The sequence below is a fragment of the Podarcis gaigeae genome, assembly GCF_964106915.1.
Source record: "Podarcis gaigeae genome assembly, chromosome: 3".
NCBI lineage: Eukaryota > Metazoa > Chordata > Lepidosauria > Squamata > Lacertidae > Podarcis > Podarcis gaigeae.
The window spans coordinates 53992587-54017101 of record NC_139680.1 but is presented as its reverse complement, the minus strand read 5'-3'; the positions used below and the strand labels follow the sequence as shown (position 1 = coordinate 54017101).

At 41.6% G+C, this 24515-nt stretch overlaps 1 protein-coding gene across 1 annotated transcript in view; it reads right to left on the bottom strand.

The window, feature by feature from the left end:
• Nucleotides 1-24515, bottom strand: part of SLC35F1 (solute carrier family 35 member F1) — a 196331-nt gene that overhangs the window by 78727 nt on the left and 93089 nt on the right. The window contains exon 2 of the mRNA XM_083731422.1: nt 20861-21036. Coding sequence (XP_083587548.1) covers nt 20861-21036 — 176 coding nt within the window. The remainder of the gene's footprint in view (nt 1-20860; nt 21037-24515) is intronic.

Below are 24515 nucleotides of genomic sequence, written 5' to 3'. Positions count from 1 at the left end.
GCTTTCATAATTTGCCCAAGAGAGATGTATTTCTCAGTCTAGCCTTCCCTCCTGCAAAATAAATTGTCTTAAATCTTCTCAATAAGCTATGGAAACCAGAGAAGAGGACCCTAAATCAAGAGCACGCCAAACTAGAAAAATAATAAGTTTATAACCTTCCAAGGGCAGAATGGGATTATCAAGTCATAAATCTTAAAGCAGCCTTCACCAACCTGGTGCCCTCCAGATGTTTTGGGCTACAACTCCCATCAGCCTCAGCCCGGACAGGATCAGCAATTCTCCCAATAACCAACAGGGACATGGAAATAATAGGATTGCAGCTGTCCATGTTGAGGGTCCTCATTTCACACTTCAGTTCTCAACAAGATATCAGCCAACTGATAACAATTTGAGGTCTACACCATGCCCTCCTGCCAACCACAATAACCATCACCATAAACAAATGTCTTCTTTAGAAGCATCAATACACTTTTGCTTTAATTACAGTGGTACCTCGGGTTAAAAACTTAATTCATTCTGGAGGTCCATTCTTAACCTGAAACTGTTCTTAACCTGAGCTACCACTTTAGCTAATGGGGCCTGCCGCTGCATGGTTTCTGTTCTCATCTGTTTTTAACCCAAGCAAAGTTCTTAACCCGAGGTACTATTTCTGGTTTAGCCGAGTCTGTAACCTGAAGCGTCTGTAACCCGTGGTACCACTGTATTATTAAATTATTATTAAATAAGCATAGGTTTTTAAGGCGCATTGCAAAACTGCTAGCAGAATAGATCAAGCCACAACAATGGGAAGCTATCTGTGATAAGCCCCAGTCAATATGTCAAGATTCTCCTTTGTTTGATTGAATGTGTTTCCTCATTTGTCTTTTCTGTCTGTTTCCCCATATGGAGCTGCAGTTATGGAGAGTCCTCTCATCAGTGGGGAAATGAATCCTATAGGAGCTTGAAAAGGAACAAATAGCCAGTGCCTTATAAATGGGCACACACCCAAGCATTTTGCATTCACTTCGGAGCTACAGAACAACTTGCAAGGGCCTCCTCGTGTAGAATATATTGCAGAGTTGCTTCTTAAGATTACCAAAGTAGGAAGAAGAGGAAGTTAAGCTCCTCTAGGAACAGTAAAAGTTAGCAAGTCAGGTGCAACTGGTAAAAATGCAGACTTTACTATTGCTGCCACCCACGATTCCAGGAGCAGGGCTGGATCCAGAGGTATTTGCAGGTTACAGATACTCCTGGGTCCTTACCACCTATTCAAATTTGGACTCAATTTCAGGTTGCTCATCCCTATCCAACCCATTGCTCAACCTGCCACGCCATCTCATCTCAGTGTCCTTGGCTTCCTTGTCACCTTGGTGATCAACGGTTGTCTTTGAGGACATTAAAAAAGACACTTAACAGTAAAATCCGACGCATGTCAACAATTCCCATCAAGTTCGATGGGGCTGACTCCAAAGGAAGGAGCCTAGGACTGCAACCTGATCACACATAGGATTTTAGTCTGAAATTATTTTAGCCTTAGCATTTTCCAGTAAAGCTAATAAGGTAACCAAGCTGCTTCGTGACAATTTTCACAGCCGCTTAGCTTTAAATAGAAACTGCACGCGCACACACACACACACACACACACACACAAAAGCTTTAAGGATGGATCAGTTTCTTAAAGCAGTAAACTCACCAAAAGTGAGATTAAATCAGGGTTTTCACTTGATTTGCTGAATAAATTTGAATTTTGAATGCAGTAGCTCGCACTGATTGCATGTGGTTTCTTCTTAAGCAATGCTAAAATAATCTAATATAATTTAATTTTTAAAAAAACACACAGACACACTCTGTTCTGAAAACTAAAAATGGAAGTTCAACATTGGGATTATGAACTGAACTGGAACTTGCATTTCACATTCTGGGTGATGAATACATAGTTGGCATCAGATGGAGGAATTACTACTATTCTGAATTTTTCAGCATGTTGTACAGAAGAGACCAAAATGACCTTGAGATTCAGAAACAGTATAGTGTGAATATAAACATTAATATAAGAGCAACCACATAGCCGGGTAAGGGGCAAGCTATATGTTTAGATACACAACATAGGAAAACTATGATAAGTGGGTTTTTTGTGTTTTTATATTGTAGACCATCCTGTGATCTTCAGATGAAGGACGGCATAGAAATTTAATAAATAAAGAATACTGTATGAATAAATTTAATAAAGGAAGATGATAAATAAATAAATCACCACTTCCCTTCTTATCTGCTGCAAGGTTCTCGAGACCAGGGGATGGGAAGATGGCCTGCTTTGAACAGGTAGCACACCCCTGGAAGGAGCAGGCTTTTAAGCTTGGGGAACTCATATAAACCCTGTTTTAAAATAGCTGCATTGGTTGCCCGTTCATTTCTAGTCCCAATGCAATGCAATCCACATGTTAGTGTTTAAAACCCTGAAGACATAGTTCCCAAATATCTGAAAAGCCACCTCTTTCCCTACAGATGCTCTCAGGTGTTAAGATCAGCAGAGGGGTCCCTTTTGTTAATTTCACCACCCTCAGAAGTTTAAACACCATTGAAACATGTAGAAATGAGTCCTTTTTAATAACCATTCAGCCAAATGCGGCCTGATATTCCAATTTAAACATTAAATAAACACATATCCAATGTTCTGAGGTAGTAACCACAATTATGCGCATTTGGCCTTTATCAATGTTATAAGAGTGCTGTTTTAATATTTTTATTCATTTTATGAATGGAATAAATTTACTCTTTTGTCAAATAAATGTAACATTAGTTATTAACTCTCAATTATTCTTCTTTACATTCAAGTCACTTGAGAACCAGAAACTAATTGGGAAATGTATAATATAACATCCTTAGCACTGCGTGGGGTAAGGTTTTAACCACTGATTTGGAGTACTGTTGCCAGCCCAAATAAGGACAAAATAATGATTGGGACTTTCAGATAAATAAAATGAAAAAGTCAATACGAAGAAGAGCATGCAGACTTGCTGCCAGACACACCTGCCCTTGGATTGTGCAGGTCTGTGATCTTTTAAAAAGCCACCACTATGCCACATGAAACTCCAAAAAATCTTGAAATTTTGTACTGAGATCTATTCTCCACAAGGGGCTATTCTTCCAACGAGAAAGTAGTAGCTTGGTTTCCATGGCAGCAGCTACCAAAAAGGTTGCCTTACCTGGAGTAGCTGCATCTCTGTTCAAGAGGAAATATTTAACACATTGTTATATAAATTATCATTTCTTCCCACTGTTTTATTAATCAAAAGGATGAGAGAAAATCCTCACCTGATTTAGACCACAAAGAATCTTCTACATGCAATTAATTTAATTTCACAAAAGTATATATTTCCTCCCTCAAGCTTTTGTGTTTTCTTACTACAGATTATGTTTAAACTTAAAGGTTGAATTGTTTACTTCAGACCATGGGCTCTTCATCTAAGAATTCAAATCTTGATGGTACTGCATCAAGCCTATTTCCCGTCATCTATTTAAGGGCTTAAGTGCTTCCCACAGGCATCTGCTTGGCCACTGCGAGAGCAGTCCTCTTTAGGGAAGTTTTTAATGTCTAATGCTGTATTGTTTTTAATATTCAGTTGGAAGCCGCCCAGAGTGGCTGGGGAAACCCAGCCAGATGGGCGGGGTATAAATAAATTATTATTATTATTATTATTATTATTATTATTATTATTATTATTATTATTATTATACCACGTGTGTTTGGCCTGATCCAGTGGGGCTTCTTAAATGTTCTGATGTTCATTTGTTTTGCAGCAGAAATAATATTGCATAAAAGAGTGTGTGTGTCTGTGAAGGCCTTTCATACCGTTCATTTCTGCAAGGAGGTTTCCCACACAAGGAACAATGACAGTAGGCTGTTTAAATTTTATCGTGTTTTGCTTCAGAGCAAAACAATACAGCCTTTCTACCTTCAGGGAACCCTTTTGACATCAACTCTATTGTCACAGAACAAAAGCCCACTGCAGAAGATTCCAAGACATGCTCAAATGCACACACAGGTGCCTTCACCATTTCCCCTGCTTAAAACAAAAGGATGTCCTAGAACGGGTGGGGAAGAACAGGCGTGTGGGGCCCAAATGTTGCCCTCCAGGAATCCCCAGGCTAAACCCTTTCTCTCCAGACCATAACCATCCCTGGCCTTGCTTTGCACCCCGGTTGTTTTTGCTTGGCTGGAATGTGTCCCTCAACTCTGAGGATGCCTCTTGCTTACCTGGCTGGAGCACTGAGAAGGGTGTACAAATGTCTCTGGTACTGACCACCAGTGGCATGTTGCCCAAAAGGGAATGTGGCCCTCAGGATGATAAAGGTTCCCCACTTATGGGTTTTTGTTTTTGTTTTTGCTTGTAAAGTGCTTAGAAGCACTTTTGTCACATAACTATTAAAAAATCCTCATAAAAACTTGCACTGAAATATACCGTATATTTGAACGTACGTCCTTTCAAGAAACGCATTTCTAAATGCAGTTTATCTCAAGATATGCATTTTTAAAGCATGCCAATGTCTTTTTAAAAAAAGTGCAGCACTGTGTTGACACCTGCAAAGCACAGTGCATTGCTAGCTTCCAATCCACGTTAGTCCAAGAGGTGCAGATCAGGTCAGTTTGTATCAGAATGGGCAAAGATCACACTCCTCAGTTATCCCTACTAGTTTACAGCCTGCTGTGTTGTAGAGCATTTGATTTAATGAACACTTAAGGAAGGCGCTGCAGAGACTGCTTTCTTCATCCATTATGATCCATTTATAATGAGAGAGACGATGGTGAGGATAAACTCCACTCTTTTGAATTCTTACACTAATTGCATACAAAGCACAATTCTGGCAAAGCAAGACTTAGCGCCTTCAGGCAATACAGTTATCATCTTGTAACCACACTTCAAAACCTGCCATATAAACGCTGTGGCTACGTGAAGGGAATGCATAAGCCTCTATGCTTCCTAGCAGCTTGAATTGATGAATGTTTAAAGATTCCATAAACTGAAGGTGACGGCTGCTGTAGGATAAAATGGGAGGCAACCTTGGTCTTGAATTTTGCTTACGGCGGTAGGATTCAAATTACAGCATTTTCACGCAGAAAAAATAAAATAAAGATAAATCCATCCACTACCCTCCAGGTAGAGGAAGTGGGGCATCTGTTTACTAAATAGAAACACCTTGAGAGGCTTATGAAATGCATGAGACAGAAATGGAATTAAATGTTAACGCCACTCCAAACAGATCTCCCTCACCTTTTTATGCATTCACTTTGCATTCAATTCAGGATGCACAGAAAGATGGATGAACCAGTAACATTATCCCTAACACAATAATAAGCAGTTACAGATAGGTAGCCGTGTTGGTCTGCCATAGTCAAAACAAAAAAAAATTCCTTCCAGTAGCACCTTAAAGACCAACTAAGTCAGTTCTTGGTATGAGCTTTCGTGTGCATGCACACTTCTTCAGATACCTGAAGAAGTATCTGAAGAAGGGTGCATGCACACGAAAGCTCATACCAAGAACTGACTTAGTTGGTCTTTAAGGTGCTACTGGAAGGAATTTTTTTTGTTTTGACAATAATAAGCAGTAACACAACTCCTTCATTGGAGGTTTTTAAACAAAGGTGGGATGGTTATCTGTAATGAATGCTTTTGTTGAGATTCCGGCATTGCAGACAGTTGGACTAGATAGATCCTCAGGGTCCCTTCCAAGTCTACAGTTCTATGGTTTTATGAACTAGCATCCATCAGGAGGGCTATTCCTGTTTCCATTTGTGTACAGAACCATTTTCCTTATAATTTTCAATTTGCATTCCCTAACCTGCATCTCCAACTGAATGGATTTCCTTCGAATGGAATGAAGGGCTGCCATAGATGACTTGTAAAGGCCTCGTTGGTCATGCATTTGCACGATAAACCCTAGATGGTGCCTTCTGCAATAAGCCAGTTTCCAAGCTGCTTTTACATCGTTACTGATGGGCACAAGGCTATTGTGTCAGTGTAAGTCTCCTTTGTGTGTGGGGGGGTCCATACTTTGGGTTATTCACAGGCAGGTCTCCACAAATGCTGGCTGGGTTTGGTTTCCAACCATTGTTTCCAGGTAGTCAGCTGTGAGCAACTTCTTAGCACAATATATCCAGAATCAGCTGCTGACCCAGGAAAAAAAAATCCTGACAATTAAGTATTTCCGGGAAAGGGGAATGGTGGTATGTAACAGCTTGCTGTTGTGACCACTTAGCGGTGATGAAAATGTGCTCTGCACATGCTCAATTTAAAAGGCATTTCAAAGGTCTATAGCAGGAGTAATCAATACAATTCTCTCCATATATTGTTGGACTCCAGTTCACATCTGCTCCAGCCAGCATAGACAATGGTCAGGGATGGGGGGAGTTGTAGCCCCACAACATTTGAAGGGCATTGTATTGGTTAACCCCTGATCTACAGCTCTATTGCTAGTTGGGCAATTCACTGTTTCATGCTAAAACTCATTTAGTAATTTGCTTGTGACCTCTTCAGTTTGATCATCAATGTCCCCATCTCGGTTTTTTCAGGCCCCTCGACCCCACTGTATTTAGCTAGAGCAAGTCATAACAGCATGAGCTTGTGCATGCTTTCTCAGAATAAGGGCCAAGGAGTTCAGTAGTGCTCACTTCCAAGTACCTATGAATAGGGTGGAAGAAGGCTCTTTGAAGAAGAAGAGGAGGAGTTTGGATTTGATATCCCGCCTTTCACTCCCTTTAAGGAGTCTCAAAGCGGCTAACATTCTCCTTTCCCTTCCTCCCCCACAACAAACACTCTGTGGGGTGAGTGGGGCTGAGAGACTTCAAAGAAGTGTGACTGGCCCAAGGTCACCCAGCAGCTGCATGTGGAGGAGCGGAGACGCGAACCCGGTTTCCCAGATTACGAGACTACCGCTCTTAACCACTACACCATACTGGCTCTTTGGTGAACACACTGTAGTTCCTCCAGCATCTTCTCAGACACTGCCTGCTGCTCTCATGCCCAATGAGAGATTAAGAGAAAGCACCACCCATAGAGTCTTGAGAGACAGTTAAGCAGAAATGAAGTGCACTTTGCTGCCAAAGAATCCTGTTTTCTCACACTGCAACCCAGAGAAGCTGACATGAGCCCTCTTTCCAAAATCATGATTGGAGTGAATGAGGAAGAGGGAAAAATAACTTTCATTTACAGGAGCCAGCAGTTTGCAGCCTGCTGCAAGCAAGCCAGCCAGCCACCAACCTGTCAATGATATAACATCTTGCTATTCCCTTTAGTTTAGCTCAGTATTGTCTCCTGCTCTGGACTACATGTAATGCAAAGCCAAACTATGGTTTACTGTGAATGAACAAGTGTGCTGGTGCACAGGGAGAAAACCATGGTTGCTTTGCTCCTCCCACATCCCTGCTCCTATGGGGAGCTGAGCCACAGATTGGTGGTGTTATGTATTCAGTGGTCTGTGTTTGCCTGAGCTTGAGTCTGGAATAAGGATTTTGAGCTCCTGTGTTCTGATTCAATACATGATATCCAATCACAGAAGAATTCAGGATTTGGGCCTCTGCCTTTGGCCCTTAAACTCTGAGTTATGATTTGCAGCTTGGCAGTTTAGATAGCCAATCACGTTGGCAGTGGGAGTGGCCAAGGCCTTCAGAAATGTATATAAGCTGTTGCTTTGCCCTTGTTGTCTAGCTCTGTTAGTTGAATAAAGGTTCTTGCTGTTATCACTGTGTCTTGCCTTGTGGGAACCCACCTACACTTCAGGTGCCACATTCCATTTGAGCTCAGGCCCATAGTTTGTCTTGCTCCAAACAAGCCAAGGGCTGTAGCCAGGATTTATCCTTGGCTTGCTGCTGTTTCAACCTTTGCTGCAGTCAAGAGGAGAGAACCACTCCTTCTCTCCTTCCCCCAAATTGTCCATTTAGGAACAGAGGAGTGGATTCTCTCCCTTCAATGCTAGTGGTGCCTCTTCTGGCCAAAGTGGAACTTTGTGCTAGGCATGGGGAAGTCCCAAGACAGGGGAGGGGCTGTTGCCACTGACAAAGAGGCAAGTGGATTTATGGAACAGGGTTCACAGGGAATTCTGTGGGACTGCTCACACACCTCTGTACTTGTGCATTTCAATCTTGATATCTTTTGCAATATTGAATTTATTTAACGTATGCTGAATTGTTTTTCTTTGTGAATTTATTGATACATTCCATAAACTTGTTTCTCTCCTCCATTCCATGTTCTGTATTTTGACAAGAGGACATTTGATGTAAACCACTTTAGAAACAGTTTGCTGTGGAAAAGTCGCATATCAATGAAATCAACCAACGAATCAAAAATTACTCTCCTATTGCACAAATGAGCAACTAACCTACATCAGAAACTGTAACACAACAAGCCCTTGATTTAAGGAGAGACAATTTATAAAAGGACTCTGTTCCTTGTATAAACAAATGCAATGTTTAAGTGCGTTCAAACATTCTTCCCACAGGATAAATTATTGTTTAAATGGCATCCCTTCCATTACCCCTCTTATTCATTCTGCCAGAACACAAGCAAAAGCTCAGCTGTTCCAGAAAGTTCTTTAATGGTGGTTTTGAAGAAGTGGTTAGATTTCACTGTAAGTACTTGTTAACAGAATCACTTAAATAATGTAGACGGACTTGAGAGACAAAATAAACTAATAATAGCTTATAGGGTAAATCGATCAAAAACAGTATACAATACAAGAAGAAATAAACAGAGACATTTTGTCCTTCTTAGCTGTTCAAGCCTAATCTATAGCAGAGAGAAATACTACTAACCATATGGGGGGAAACAGAACTAACCAATCAACCAGAACTCATGACTTTAGCAAGGATCATGCCAATCTGACTGGTTGCTAGGCAACAGCACCACCACCACCTCTCTCTTGGTTGGCTGACTGTCAACAGAATTAACCTTTAGGTTAGTAACTGAATGATCTCTGCTGTTGTAATTCCAACAGTACTTCTTTCAGCAATATGCCCATATAGGTGAACATCTTGACAGCTTTGGGAAATATCAGAGTATGGTCAAGATGGATGTAGTTATTTGTGTAATAGCAAGTGAAAAGAGCACTTTCCCCTCCTGTGGTTTCTAGCAACTGGCATTTAGATGCATGCTGCCTCCAACTGTGGAGGCAGAACATAGCCATCATAGCTAGTAGCCACTGATAGCCTTATCCTCCATGAATTTATTATCATCATCTGATACAGGAAGAGAAAGAGGATACAAACATGGTGCCATCTTGCAGATCAAAGTATACATAAAATAGTGACTATTTTTCAAAGGTCTGGTAAATAATCTTTTTTTAAAAAAGCAAATAGAGTCTTAGGGTGAGGCATGGCTTACTAATCAAAGTGCTAAAGGTGGATTCTAGCTATTTAACCTGCTAGGTGCTGTGGATCTCATTCAGGCTAATGCTGTTCTCTGCAAGGATATGTTTTAAAAATACTAAGCAGCTGGTCAAATGGAGTGGCGAGAGGAGGAACCTGTAACAAATGAAAACTGACTAGCATTGTGTTATGTTCAGGCCCACTCGTGAGTTAGAAAATGGTGGAAATGAGCTTCAAAGTGCAAGTCCCTATGTGCACGAGTGCCTTGGAGTAACAAGTGCAGGTTTCAGAAATGAACCCTCGGAGTAAAAACACTGACTCTATGGTCAGACAAAGTAAAAAGAAACCGAGAAGAACAGAAATATTAAGGATAGGGTATTTTACTTCTCTCCCCACCCCCACTCCCCACCAGCATCCCCCCAAAAGCATGTAATTGAATAAAGAAAGAAAGAGAGGACTCGTATAACATTATAAATACAGTGGTACCTCAGGCTAAGTACTTAATTTGTTCTGGAGGTCCGTACTTAACCTGAAATTGTTCTTAACCTGAAGCACCACTTTAGCTAATGGGGCCTCCTGATGCTGCTGCTCCGCCCGAGCATGATTTCTGTTCTCATCCTGAAGCAAAGTTCTTAACCCGAGGTACTATTTCTGGGTTAGCGGAGTCTGTAACCTGAAGCGCATGTAACCTGAAGCGTATGTAACCCGAGGTACCACTGTACATAACATGTGCATTCCAAATTATACACATATATGCATTCCAAATTATGCACATGTATGCATTCTAAATTATGCACAGATCCGGAAGATCCAATACTTTGGCCACCTCATGAGAAGAGAAGGCTCCCTGGAAAAGACCCTGATGTTGGGAAAGATGGAGGGCACAAGGAGAAGGGGACGACAGAGGACGAGATGGTTGGAGAATGTTCTCGAAGCTACCAGTATGAGTTTGACCAAGCTGCGGGAGGCAGTGGAAGACAGGAGTGCCTGGCGTGCTCTGGTCCATGGGGTCCATGGGGTCACGAAGAGTCGGACTAAACAACAACAACAACAATGAGGAACCTTCCAGGGAACCAGGGGTGGGTGGGGTCAAAGGCAAAACTGGGCTGGGCAAAGGAAGTGATTCTGAACTTTGTACATCCAGGCAAGCAACAGACATTGCCACAGTTCAAGGGCATATTCCAGCCACTCAAAATCACTTGGGGGGGGGGGGCATACAGCAGGGGCAGTAAAGAGTGTAATCCAGGGATAAATCACAGTCTGGAGGTTGCCCTGGGGCCCAGATAATGAAGCCTGTTGGGCCTGAGATTCCCCACCCCTGGCTTCTAGCATGACGTAAGTCAAATCAAGAGGGTGGGGATGTTCATTTCTTCTTTGTCTCCCTTTGGGACTGGGCTTCTTCAAGCTGTGCTTAAGATAAAACTACAAGTACCTCTTTTATGAAAAGACAAAATGATATCTCCATGTAACATCTTTCTCTTGGCAATTTCAGAATTGTACCTGGCCACAGATTCCGATCTAAGATTCTTGTAAATAAGTCATTCAATAAAGCAAATAGATTGTTTCCATCAGTTTTTCCCTCTAATCCTTTTTCTTTGATAATTCGATTTTCTACCCTTATTATCTGAGGCTGTGAGCCTAGCCTTACTTGTCTGGAGGTAAATTTCAATAGAACTTACTCCCAAGTAGACACAGTTAGGAGTGTGCTATGAGTGTTTCTTTTTAATCTTCACACACAGTGGCTATTTTCCTAGAAAAAGAGGGGCCGGAACTTACCATGAATGCTTCCCTTGTTCTCTTATAATGGCAATGGTGCCCACTTGAGAGATGACAGAACTGAGTTCCAGTGAGTTCCAGCCGAAAAAAGCCCTGCTCACAGATTAATACTCTATCCTCATACTTTACACTTTTCTTTCTTTATAGTTAGTAAGACTGTGCTTTAAATGTATTCTGGTTGATGAAAAAGCACAAGGTATAAGAGGTATTAAAGTATGAAAAATCAGATTCTCTGATTTACACATTTCTACCAGTGGCGTAGCGTGGGTTGTCAGCACCCGGGGCAAGGCAAGTAATTTGTGCCCCCTAACCCGTGGAATTGCGCCCCCTAACCCTAACCCCCAGATGTTGCGCCCGGTGCGGCCGGCCCCCCCTGCACCCCCCACGCTACGCCACTGATTTCTACTCAAAAGTAATCTCAGATAATTCAGTAGGACTTCCTACTTGGTATATGTGTATAGAATTCCAGCTTATTCATCTCTTCTTACTAGCCTCCGTTATCAAATCACTATTCTTTCACATTTTAAATGTCATAAGTTTTCTGTATCATTTTTTTCTGGAAATTCTTCCAAAATATTTATAAATTCTCATTTATATCTTCTAGAGTTGGGGAAGTGTTTTCCATTTTAACTGACTGCTGACTTTTTCTATAGAATTTACGAAATGCTTAGAGCCCTACAAACAAACTCTGAGAAAACCATGCAACCACCTAACTGCAAGTTACATATGTCCCAATTATTAAATAGTACTCACATTTCAATTAATTAATTAATATACCGCCCTATACCCACAGGTCTCAGGGGCAGTTCACAGGATAGCCCCTAACCTAAAAACATGCACTTTTTAAAGCTGTAAATATGCCTGTGAAGGTATGCAAAAGTTGTAGAACTCCAATTGTGCAGACATTGAAGTTGTGTAAACCCTGATATTATGCAAACCCAACATTAAGCAGGCATCAAAATCACACAAACCCCAAATCTGCATTCAGCTCTAACCTTATACAGATGCCATGTTACTCAGCCTTTCAATTTGAACTTCCATAATGGGGATATACATATATATATATATATATATATATATATATATATATATATATATGCTTTCGTAGATTTTCACGGGTACAGGAATGCAGGTTTTGGTGTCCTCGGGTGTCTTCCCGTGTAAAAGTTGGGGTGTCTAGGCGACGTTTCGACGAGGTCTCACTCGTCATCTTCAGGCTGGTGCTTTCGGCTTCTTGTTACTGGAACAGAGCGGGATCTCAATGTTTGAGTTCCTATAAATACTGTAGAGGGGGTGTGGTGTCTAGCCTCCAATGTTCTGGGCAGAGAGGAAGTTCCCAGGCTAGTGTGCCTTTTCTTCTTTTGTTCCTTAATTACTTGAGAGATACCTTGAGTGATTTCTTGAGTGATATCCTGAGTACCACTTAGGTGGGTCATTAGGTGTGGATTAGTTGCTAAAGTCTTTGTGTCTTGACCTCTTGAACTTTGTGAAGAGTTTTCCTGAGAAGATGGCTGTATTGCACTTAGTTGTGCTTTGGCTTGGCTTCGTGTATAGGGGCGAGCTGTGGTTTTGTGGCTTGTGTCAGCCAGATCTGTGTAGGGACCTCCGGATGCTGCACCCCCCTGCAATCCCTACACAGATCTGGCTGACACAAGCCACAAAACCACAGCTCGCCCCTATACACGAAGCCAAGCCAAAGCACAACTAAGTGCAATACAGCCATCTTCTCAGGAAAACTCTTCACAAAGTTCAAGAGGTCAAGACACAAAGACTTTAGCAACTAATCCACACCTAATGACCCACCTAAGTGGTACTCAGGATATCACTCAAGAAATCACTCAAGGTATCTCTCAAGTAATTAAGGAACAAAAGAAGAAAAGGCACACTAGCCTGGGAACTTCCTCTCTGCCCAGAACATTGGAGGCTAGACACCACACCCCCTCTACAGTATTTATAGGAACTCAAACATTGAGATCCCGCTCTGTTCCAGTAACAAGAAGCCGAAAGCACCAGCCTGAAGATGACGAGTGAGACCTCGTCGAAACGTCGCCTAGACACCCCAACTTTTACACGGGAAGACACCCGAGGACACCAAAACCTGCATATATATATATATATATATGAAATTTTGGGCTCTGACATAAAATATTAGAATCCCAAGATCTATATCTATATATTATGAATTATGAATATATTATTTGCAAGCAAAAGCATCCTTCTTCAAGAACAACTCCCAGGAAATCCCTTGTCCGTTGACTTTAACCACTAAGCTATAATGCTCTGGTTTGCATGTCATGCTAAGCCAAACCATGGCTTAAGCCAAACATACAAGTATGCAGGCTCCAGGAGATGAAATCTTGGCTGCTTTGCTCCTGCAGGGACCATGTTTTGCTGCTGCTGTGCTGCACTGAGTCAAGCCATGATTTAGCTTCTTAGTTTAATGCTACTGGACAGACCATGAGCTATAAGCCATAGGTTTGTTGCAGGTCATAGTCTAGAATAAGCAACTGTGAGCTTCAGAAGAGTGTTTACTCAAACATTCATGCTAAGCTATGGTTTGGCTTAGCATTATGTGTGAAGCAGGATAGTCTGTACCAAAGGCAAGGTCTCTAGCCACTTACTGCTTGAGTTATTGGATGGTTTTTCTACTGGCAAACCTACATTTGCTCCTGTGTAAAGTGTAAAACCGGCCTGACACACTTGACAAATATGTTCCTTGTATCTGGGAATTAAAGAGGAAGGCAGCCGTATGAAAAATAGATGGATTGAATCCATCACATCATACATTGACTGAGAAGCCACTGGATCTCTTTTACGCTGTACAGGCTCAAATTTCCAACACACAATTCTAACTAATAATAGTAGTTTTATAATACCCACGTGCATTGGAAAATGGAAGCAACACATGAACTTCCATTTTTAGACATTGCTATGAGAGCATCATGTACCAATGGAAACTTTTTAAAAGTTGTCAGATGATATCCAGACTTTTTCCTAGGGCTCTAGTCTAGTACTGGGACTTCTATTAACCTTTGAAGGCTTGTTTCATGCTCGGCTGGACAATGGTGTTAGCTGAATCCCAGGCACATCATCATCTCGCTCTAAAGCTACACCACTTCTGTTTCTTTGATTTCCCCCAGCTACATTTGCAATGTCCCAAAGCAAATATCAGTGACATTCTTCTTGAAGTCAATATGAGTAGAAATGAGCCACATTTCTGTGAATTTCAAATTTTATGCTGAAATTTGCATCCTCAATAGCAAGGACCTTTCGTCAAAAAGTGAAGCAAATGAAATGAATAACTAAAGGGTTTAAGTGCTTTTTTCCAAGCCTTGGACATTAAACCAACCCAAACACAGCTCTATAAAATCTACCTAAAGTGGATTTTCAATGACCCTCTGCCTGAAAAATGGCGAGGCATTTAAATTGGGGCATGAACATATGTGGCTTAAAATGCAGTGAGATAGTTTGCCCCTGGTGTGTTTCAAGTAACATTTTATGTTGCTATATGCACAATTACCTGATTTGTTTCCCTGCACTTGGAGCCCCCAAATGCCTACTCACCAAAGCCATCTGTGCATGTGGTGTCATCTGCACATGTGCAATGGATGTCTAAAATGGACACACCTCAGCTTAACTATGCCTTAGGTTTTTTTTTTCAAATTCACTGGAAGCAGGCTCAAGGGGAAATACATCAATCAGCAGTATTCCTCAAGAAATTACAGTATACAAATGGATTTTGGCTATCATCATAGTTCCAGTTACAGATAGGTAGCCGTGTTGGTCTGCCATAGTCAAAACAAAAAAAAATTCTTCCAGTAGCACCTTAAAGACCAACTAAGTCAGTTCTTGGTATGAGCTTTCGTGTGCATGCACACTTCTTCAGATTCTGAAGTATCTGATTCAGTATCTGAAGAAGTGTTCATGCACACGAAAGCTCATACCAAGAACTGACTTAGTTGGTCTTTAAGGTGCTACTGGAAGGAATTTTTTTTTGTTTTGGCTATCATCATGTACACTTGGTTTCAAACACCAATGCTGGAACTGCATTGGAGTCAGAGTAAATGGCAATGTGTACACAGTCTAAATACATGGGGAGACATCTAACTTGTATAGGCCACTGTGGCAGGTGGGTGGGGCTGACCACCTCTTAATCACCTCTGATATCAGGTGAAGCATTTTCCTTTGACTGCATGGTTTGAAATCAAACTACTGTGCCAAAGGAACTGGGGTTTAGAGCTGCCATCAGTCAGCTGATTGGCAGTGGCTGCATACCCCACTTTTCAGGCAAACTATCCCATCCTGTTTGGCTTCTGCAAAAGTGGGATACTGGGGTGCCCAAGGGAAGAATGGAGACGGAATCACTTTTGCTGCCTACCCTCAGATAAAAGGGGTTAAAATGGACTTTTGTCCATTTCTCTTCCTTTCATGGGAGTCAATCACTAAGCACAGTCAATACTGCTAGTCCTTTAATCTGTGCTTAATTAAAACAACAACAACAACAACCCAGACTGTTCAAAATAGTATCACCTATGTGGTGCAAGCAGCATGTCTCAGTTGCAAAGTATGTCCAAAATCCAATGTTTCAGCTACGTATCGGAGTTAAAGTACATTACAAAACTTTTTCTTTTTCTTTTGCAAAATCTTGGTGTAATAGAGCCATGCAAAAGGAGCAGAGTGGAAATTAAAACTAATTTACTCACAGGAAATCAACCATAGTGGTGCTAATTGCCTGCAGACAAAGACAGAAGCATCTGCAAATGCTTGAAACTAAAGCATAAATAATTTGTAAAGGCAAATGTTGAGCTGAAGACATACATAAGAGGGAGTTCAAGGTAGCATTGAGGCAACATTTTGCTAATGGCACTCAATTTTTCTCTTATTGTACTGCTGTGGTGAGTGAACATCTCAATGGCTATGCAGGATCCTCCACAGCATTAGCTAATGGGGAGTTTGAGTAAATGGAGATGCTTTAAAAACAGATTTGCATCAAGAGGGCTGGAAAACCGACAGGTAATAAATAAGAGTTGTATCTAGTGAAGACTTTGTGCTAAAAGAAGGTACTTCTGCTTGCACTAGGCAGGGCCCTAAATTTCCCCAAGTTTCCCCCCCCCCCATGTTCCTTGAAATAGTGCTCCTGGGGACTGGAGGACCCTCTGGAACAACAAGGGATATGGCATAGAGGGTTGCAGTAGATAGGAAGGATTGGCAAAATAGCTCAGTCAGTAGAGCACGAGACTCTTAATCTCAGGTGCCTTGCCTTGTGTGAGCAGAAGCCTGCAATTATTGTATACAACCACAAGAACTGTTGGACAAATGTTTGGATTTCACTATGAAAGAAAAATAGTCCACAGAAAATAAAAAAATGAAGAACTATATGTAACTGTATTATCTAATCAGCAGAGAGCCACGCTAGAAACACTTTCTCTGCAAAGAATGTAGCAAACTCTGCACAAAATTCCACTTAAGAAAAACAAACTCATACACGTAGGGTGGTCACACTATCTGAAATAGGTTCTGTGCTGTTCTACTTATCTTTGCAATGCCTGTAGTTAATGCCAAGTCTCCATTGCCTGCCCCATTAACTATAGCTGAAGATCTGCTATTAAGTGGTATAACAGGCTATCTCCTCGCTCCACATCTTAGTATCTGTTTTTCACACTACTTTAGTTTTGCTCTGCTTCTTTCCACACTTCACCCTGCTCTGACACCACTGCCTTATCTCTAACCCTCCTTGCTCTAATTGTTGGGAATAGAAGAAAACTAGGCTTTTATGATCCTAGCAAGCCACATGGTTTTAGAAGCAAGTCAACTGTGTGGCATTAGTGCCTAGTTGCAACAGGCATGGGGGCGGCGGGAGAACTGCTCTATATTTCCCCACAAGGCACCTAAGCTGGGAAATGGAGAAATGATGCAGGCATTCATTATCCTGTTCCGGTTTTGATGGGTTTGGGAAACCTCTAATTGTTCTTATAAGGATGTGAGAGAAGACCTCCATTAATAGGATTTCCCATATTCTGCAAGAGGAGCAAACCTAACCTATAGGACTTATGTCTGCTACATTCTATCAATCCAACTAGAAGGAGAGAGAGAGAAAGCTGATAGAGCAACTTCTTCTTTGAAAGAGGTCATCTTTGCAGCCTCTGAGACAATTCTTACAACTCCTTGTTTAGAAGCCTCCGCAGTGGAAGTCAACAGCTTCCTTTTAATTACAACCATCCCAGTAGGAAGGAGAACATTACTCTCCTCAGCAGGGTGTGCTGTCTGCTCCGCAAGGCTGGGTCTCAAAGTTGAATAATTTAAGCAGCAGGCAGGACGCCAAGCCACTCACAGATGTCAACAAAGGAAGCATCTGAAATGATGATGACCACAACCACATTTCAAGTCTACACACAAAAACATGGCCAATAAGTTAACCAGCACTTGAGAGCCCAGTGAATAGCCTTAGAGCACCAGATGCTGTAGCTTTACTGAAGCTCAAGAGAGTCTGGACTTGGATAAGGGTGGGCATTCGGAGGACCACAAAAGATCAACCTATGCCTATCGCAAAATAAATATTTGTCAAAACTCAATAGGTACTTCATTCATATTATTTGAAGGACCTTCCTAGATTCATCTCAAGCTTTTCTGATTGAGAGAGAGAAGTTGTTTATTTGTTCATTTAAATGCATGAATTAATTATAAGGCTTTGACATGAAACCAGCTGCATTTTCCTACTCACACCAAATCTCAACAGGAAACCTCTTGAAGTGGAAGAGGCGGGGAAGAGTAGAGATACCGAGATTAATTCAAAAACCATAGCATCTATTTGTCTTTTCAAGCATGTGTCTGTCCAAGGTATATTTTATCTAAGGACTGAAATAAGAGATAGTTCAATGATAGCATCTTGAGAATGGATACTTGACTGGGCTCCAGTAGTGTGGAAGGTTCTTCTGCCTGTACCTCTCCCAGTTTCCATCACACACTACAGTCTTCATTGATGCCAGTTTCCCATGCTATTTTGGATGATCCTCCAGCCCTAAGACAAGTGTAGTATTCAAAATGGTCAAAGGCCTGGAAACGATGCCTTATGAGGAACGGCTAAGGGAGCTGCGCATGTTTAGCCTGGAGAGGAGGAGGTTAAGGGGTGATATATAAAAGGATGTCACATAGAGGAGGGAGAACGGTTGTTTTCTGCTGCTCCAGAGAAGCGGACACAGAGCAATGGATCCAAACTACAAGAAAGAAGATTCCACCTAAACATTAGGAAGAACTTCCTGACAGTAAGAGCTGTTCGACAGTGGAATTTGCTGCCAAGGAGTGTGGTGGAGTCTCCTTCTTTGGAGGTCTTTAAGCAGAGGCTTGACAACCATATGTCAGGAGTGCTCTGATGGTGTTTCCTGCTTGGCAGGGGGTTGGATGACCCTTGTGGTCTCTTCCAACTCTATGATTCTATGTGTGCAGGGGGTGAAATCAAATTCTGCCCAGGCATAGAATCATAGAATTGTAGAGTTGGGCTGGACCCTGGGGTCATCTAGCCCAACCACCTGCAATTCAGGAATCTCAGCTACATCAAACATGACAGACAGCCATCCAACCTCTTTAAAATCTCCCAAAAATGAGAGTCCACCACCTTCCAAGGTTTTTCCTGAGGTTTAATCAGAATCTCCTTTCTTGTAACTTGAAGGTCATACGCTCTGAAGCAGGAGAAAACAAGATTGCTCCATCTTCCATGTGACACTCCTTAAGATATCTGAATATATATCCTCTTGGTCTCCTCTTCTCTAGGCTTACCATACCCAACTCCCTCAACTGTTCTTCATAAGGCTTGGTTTCCAGACTCTTGATCATTCTGGTTGCCCTCATCTGCACACCTTCCAGCTTGTCAACATCCTTCTTTAACTGTCATGTTAAGCTTGTCCTCTATGAAGACCCTTAGATCCTTTTCACATGTCCTAGTGGCAATCCAGGTATTCCCCATCTTATAGTGGTGCATCTGGTTCTTCCTGCCTAAGTGTAGAACCTTACATTTGTCCCTTTTGAAATTCATTTTGTTAGTTCCAGCCCAATTCTCCGGTCTGTTAAGGTCTTCTTGAATCCCAATTCTGTCTTCGGAGGCATGAGCCACCCCCTCCAGTTTGGTGCCATCTGCAAACTTGATGAATATCCCCTCATGTGTGGGTAACATCAAGGAAGGAGTGTTTGCAGCTAAGACCCTTGAAGGCCTTATAAGAAGTTGCTGCAGGAGACAGACTGTGAGCAACATCATGGGAGGGCTGTTTCTAGGACTAAAGTGAAACTGGGAAGTTCCCTTGATATTTTTGCTCTTGGATGCTGCATCCAAGATTTAAGTAATCTTGTTATAGTTATAGAATTTAAAAGTGATTTTTGTGTGACTATGATTATTGTATTTTGCTATATTTTTGTTTTGCTATGTTATTATGAAATTGTTTTTGTACTGTTTGTCTGAAATGTATCCCTGTTTCTTTGTAGCAAGCTGCTTTCAGCATGATTTATTTTGTGGAAAAGTGACATACCAATAAAATGAATGAATGAATGTTATCTTTGTTTCATTGGGACTGAAAGGTTCTTCCCTTTACCACTGTAGCCTTCAGAGTCAAAGTTTGCTCTTATAGTTACGTCCCCCCACCCCCGTGACTAGGTCTGCTGTCTCCATATCTTCATTAATATGCACTCAAAATCAGAACAGGTTTCTAAATGAACATATATGCCAGCAGGAGAAGGGAAAAACAAAAGAAAACCCTCAAAGACTGCTCTCATTAGAATATCTCATGCTGATAAGATATCAAGGGTGAAATTCTACATTGTACTTTGATGAAAGTTCTGTTTGTGCAGATGAAATGATCTGCCTCTCCTTCCCTTCTCTGTTGTTCTGGTGCTTCTCCCAACCTCCTTAGAGTCAATTTCAGGGATGGGGAGATGCAAGGGGGGGATAAGGGTAGAAGGGAAGTCTTTGAGCAGTGCTACCATACCAGGGTTTTTAGGTGATTCCTACCCCAAATGTCGGGACGCAGGTGGCGCTGTGGGTAAAACCTCAGTGCCTAGGACTTGCCGATCGTATGGTCGGCGGTTTGAATCCCCGCAGCGGGGTGAGCTCCTGTCTTTTGGTCCCAGCTCCTGCCCACCTAGCAGTTGGAAGGCACCCCTAAGTGCAAGTAGATAAATAGGTACTGCTTTATAGTGGGAAGGTAAATGGCGTTTCCGTGTGCTGTGCTGGTGCTGGCTTGCCAGAGCAGCTTCGTCACGCTGGACACATGACCCGGAAGTGTCTCCGGGCAGCACTGGCCCCCGGCCTCTTAAGTGAGATGGGCGCACAACGCTAGAGTCGGACATGACTGGCCCGTACGGGCAGGCGTACCTTTACCTTTACCCCAAATGTTTAATAGTGATTTTGCAACCTTTTATAGTTATCAACCTTTCTGGAGGAGCTGCAAGTTTTCTTTTCTTTTTAAATACTAGGAAATGCTTTGATATGTTCCAAGAGAGGGGAAATTATCCACTATGAGAAAGAAAAGCCAGTGCTTTCTTTTCTGGGGGTGAGCAGGGGTATGCATACTCCTAAACATTTTGTGAATCTAAGTTTGGCAGTATTTCAACATGAGTAGGAAAATGAGAGTACCCCTATACATTTTTAAAGGGAAAAAAGCACTGAGAAAAGCTATAGCAATTATTATTATTATTATTATTATTATTATTATTATTATTATTACAATAATTATTCTACATCCAGAGAATGTCACTTACCTTGTCTAACAGCTAATGTTGTGGTATAGACCAAAAATAGGAGAATGTAGTTCAGGAAACTCTGAAAGACTGGAGTGTTGGCATGAAAATCATCTGACAGATACTTGCTGGTCAGGCTAATACCGCAGATAAGCAGGGACAGAACCTGCCCAAGAGCTATAGACAACAGGAGCTCCCTAAAAAGAAACAAGGAAGACAAAAGATACAGAATAATCAGAATTACTCAACAGCCAAGAAATTCCTACAACCCACAAAGAGAATAAGCCCAAGTCTGAAAAAGCAGTTTTCTATAGTCCTAACCCTTCACTCTAGGCCCCTAGTGATAAGTTTGAAAATATAATAGAAATAGTCTGGATTATTCAATTGGTTGCACAAATTGCAAATTTCATTCACCTCTCATTTTATGCCAAACATAGTTTGTTCATTTTTATTTTGTGTTATTTTTCCCTTTCAGCATTTCCTCTGATCTCCCTTCCTCCTCGCCATTCTCTTCTTCTCTTCTTGCCAATTAGCTGTCTTCACTTTTAAATCTAGATCCTGCAAGCTTCCTTTAAAAGACCGAAGAAAGGATTTCAGAGATAACCATGTGAACAGAGCAGTTCCCTTGGGATTTTTATTTATTCCCGTCTCAGATATTAATATATCACAAATCTGCTTTTGGACAGCTCTTGCTCACATAGACTGTTGTCATTACAAACCCATCCACTGATCATTGTATTGGCAGCTGGGATGATACATGGGTGAAAGCTTTGTTGGTAACCATGTTTTCACCTTTCACAGCAACAAGCCTCCAAGTGTTGTGTGTCGGTCCCAATCATGGAATGAAAAGAATCAAATAAGCAAAGGAAAGAGCAGGCTCTAATGCAAGATTTTCTTTTTATCGTGGACTGTGCTGAAAAAGTTCCACATGGTCCTCAAACCTGAAAAAGACCTAGTTCACCTTTGATATAACTGGTACTACACAATTGGGGATGTGGGTGGCGCTGTGGTCTAAACCATTGAGCTTCTGGGGCTTGCCAATAAGAAGGTTGGCGGTTCAAATCCCTGCAACAAGGTGAGCTCCCGTTGCTCTGTCCTAGCTCCTGCCAACCTAGCAGTTTGAAAGCACACTAGTGCAAGTAGATACATAGGTACCGCTGTGGCGGGAAGGTAAATGGTGTTTCTGTGCTCTCTGGTTTCCATCCCGGTGTTTCATTGCACTAGAAGCAGTTTAGTCATGACCCGGAAAGCTGTCTGTGGACAAACGCCAGCTCCCTCAGCTTGAAAGCAAGATGAGCGCCACAATCCCATAGTCGCCTTTGACTGGACTTAACCGTCCAGGGGTCCTTTACCTTTTTTCTTTCTTTCACCACACAACTGCCTCTGTCCTGTGTGATTTGAGTCCTATGTTGCATCAGTAACATGTATTACCTTGTAGGACGTGCTGTTCCTTTAAATCTTGCCCTCCTTTCCAATTCTGCTTCAAGCACTATTCAGGCATCAACGTACTCAAGCAATCAGAATCAGATGAGTGGGAGAGCAGTCATGCCAGCTCCCCCTGTCCCTTCACTGTTTACCTACTGCTCAGCCCTGCCAGTCCTGATCAGGTTTCTAAGTTGTATAGAAAACCCACACGTTCAGGTGTGGCTATTTGCTTTGACAGATAGATATTTTTATATAAATGATAGGACATAAACAGTTGAAGTGTAAAGAAGACATCTTGTTTGTGCAAGGACTTCCACTTGTGCAATGGAAATTACCTTCCTTTTCCTCTCCCTCAGCAAGTTTATGGGACACACAGGGAAAGGAGTGTGAGGAGAAGTTTGGCTGGGCAAGTGGAAATCCTTGCATGAATGGGATGGCTTCATTGGATGCAACCCAAACACCGCATCTCCTGTATGTCCTTTACACACTGAAGTTATTTTACATCAGAGATGCAGAACCTGTGGCAGTCCAGGTGTTGCTAAACTCCAGCTCCCATCAATCCCAGCCAGTATGGCCAATGGTCATGAGAAGATGGGATTTGTAGCCCATAGGGAATCTCAGGTTTTTCTCTCCCCCCCCCCCCAGCAAGGGAAGGTTCTACTCAGTTTAATGTAACTTAAAATCCTTGTACCAATCTTATAACAATTTGCATAAGCAATCGTGACATTGGGAATACATCATTCTTGTGAGAGAAGCAGGACATGCTTCTGCACACAGATGTACGATTAAACATTGTTCAGGTTCAAGGCTCATTAACTGCCAACTATTCCCAGATTGCTCATTTGCTACGAATACATAGGTGACGTCCCGCGTAATTGTAATCATAGGCAGGATGCAATCCTAAAGAGCTCCTGTTTCTGTCCACAGCACACAAATCAAGTTTTCAAAAGTGGCATTTGCTGTATCTGATGGCATGTTCTTCCCTTATATTTTGCCATTTGGTCTTTTTTCCTCACCTCCACACCCAGAACCCACCGCAATTCTGAAGATAAACACATTACTGATTAGGCAGATGTGCATAGTTGCTTCAAGGCATGTAGTGCACAAACAAGGCCCAAATTAAACCTGTGAATTACTTTGAAACAATTCCCACTGTGAACGTACAAGAGTCTTTAGCCAGCATTTGCATAGAATTCCTACTGTAGTCAATTAAGATGGAGGAAAATTAAGTTAAGGGAAAGCAAAACTAAATTTACAGAGTGCTATAAAGATAAGCTTGGATCTCCCAGTAAGTAAAGCCTTTCAATTTTAGATACAAGTTAAGAATGTGATGGTTCCAGTTTATTGGTTTTCCCTTAGGCTCCAAGATAAATCTTTCCCTTGCCTACCGGCTTTCAGTGCGGCGAGACAGCGTGACAGCTTTTGACAGCACGGCAAATTTATTACAGGCCTGACACATGTTGATGAAACAGACTAGGTAAAAGGAGAGAGAGAAAAACCCCACAAGGGCAGTGATCTCATTTTCCTGCTTTTAATAGAGTTTTAAATTGCAAGGTGTTTGAATGAGTTTATGCTTAGTGGAAACAAAAAGTTCAAAAGGAGAAGTAAGAGTGTACCTGCTACAGACTTCAAGCATTAGCTCAAAGTAACTCCTAGTCTGGGTAGCCATGTTCAAATGGATAGCACAACATATTCAAATGTCTCAAATTGACCGGCAGGAAATTGACCAGCAGCAAAATGAAGCCTTTTAATAAATAAGTTTGGAATGGCTCATCTTGCTGAATATCGGGCCCCATCTTTTATACAGAATATTCATTCTGATTTATTTATTTTTTAAAGACCTTTATTGTTGTTTCTCCATGCAAAATACAGCACTGAGCAAAGGCATATTACAATTACGCTAACCATGGTAGAACAGGAAACAGAGAGGAAAGGCTGGGGGGTGGGGGTTTCTAGGCTTCCCAGAAATATTTGAGTTGCAAAAAAAATAGGAAAAATGTTCCCTTGCAAATTAGAATAATTTCACCAGATAATTTGCAACAGATTTTTTTTCTAGTTTATATCAGAAATTTTTCCAATGCCCTGAAGAGTTATGTGCTTAGTTTATAAATATTTAGTAAACGACACTAAAAACTTGGAAACCACCAAGTGTACATTATATTGCATTGCAGTCTGCATCTATTCATTGTTACTAATGCACTTATGAAATGTAAAATTTTATGTGGAAAAATAAAGTCCTGGAAAATGTTCT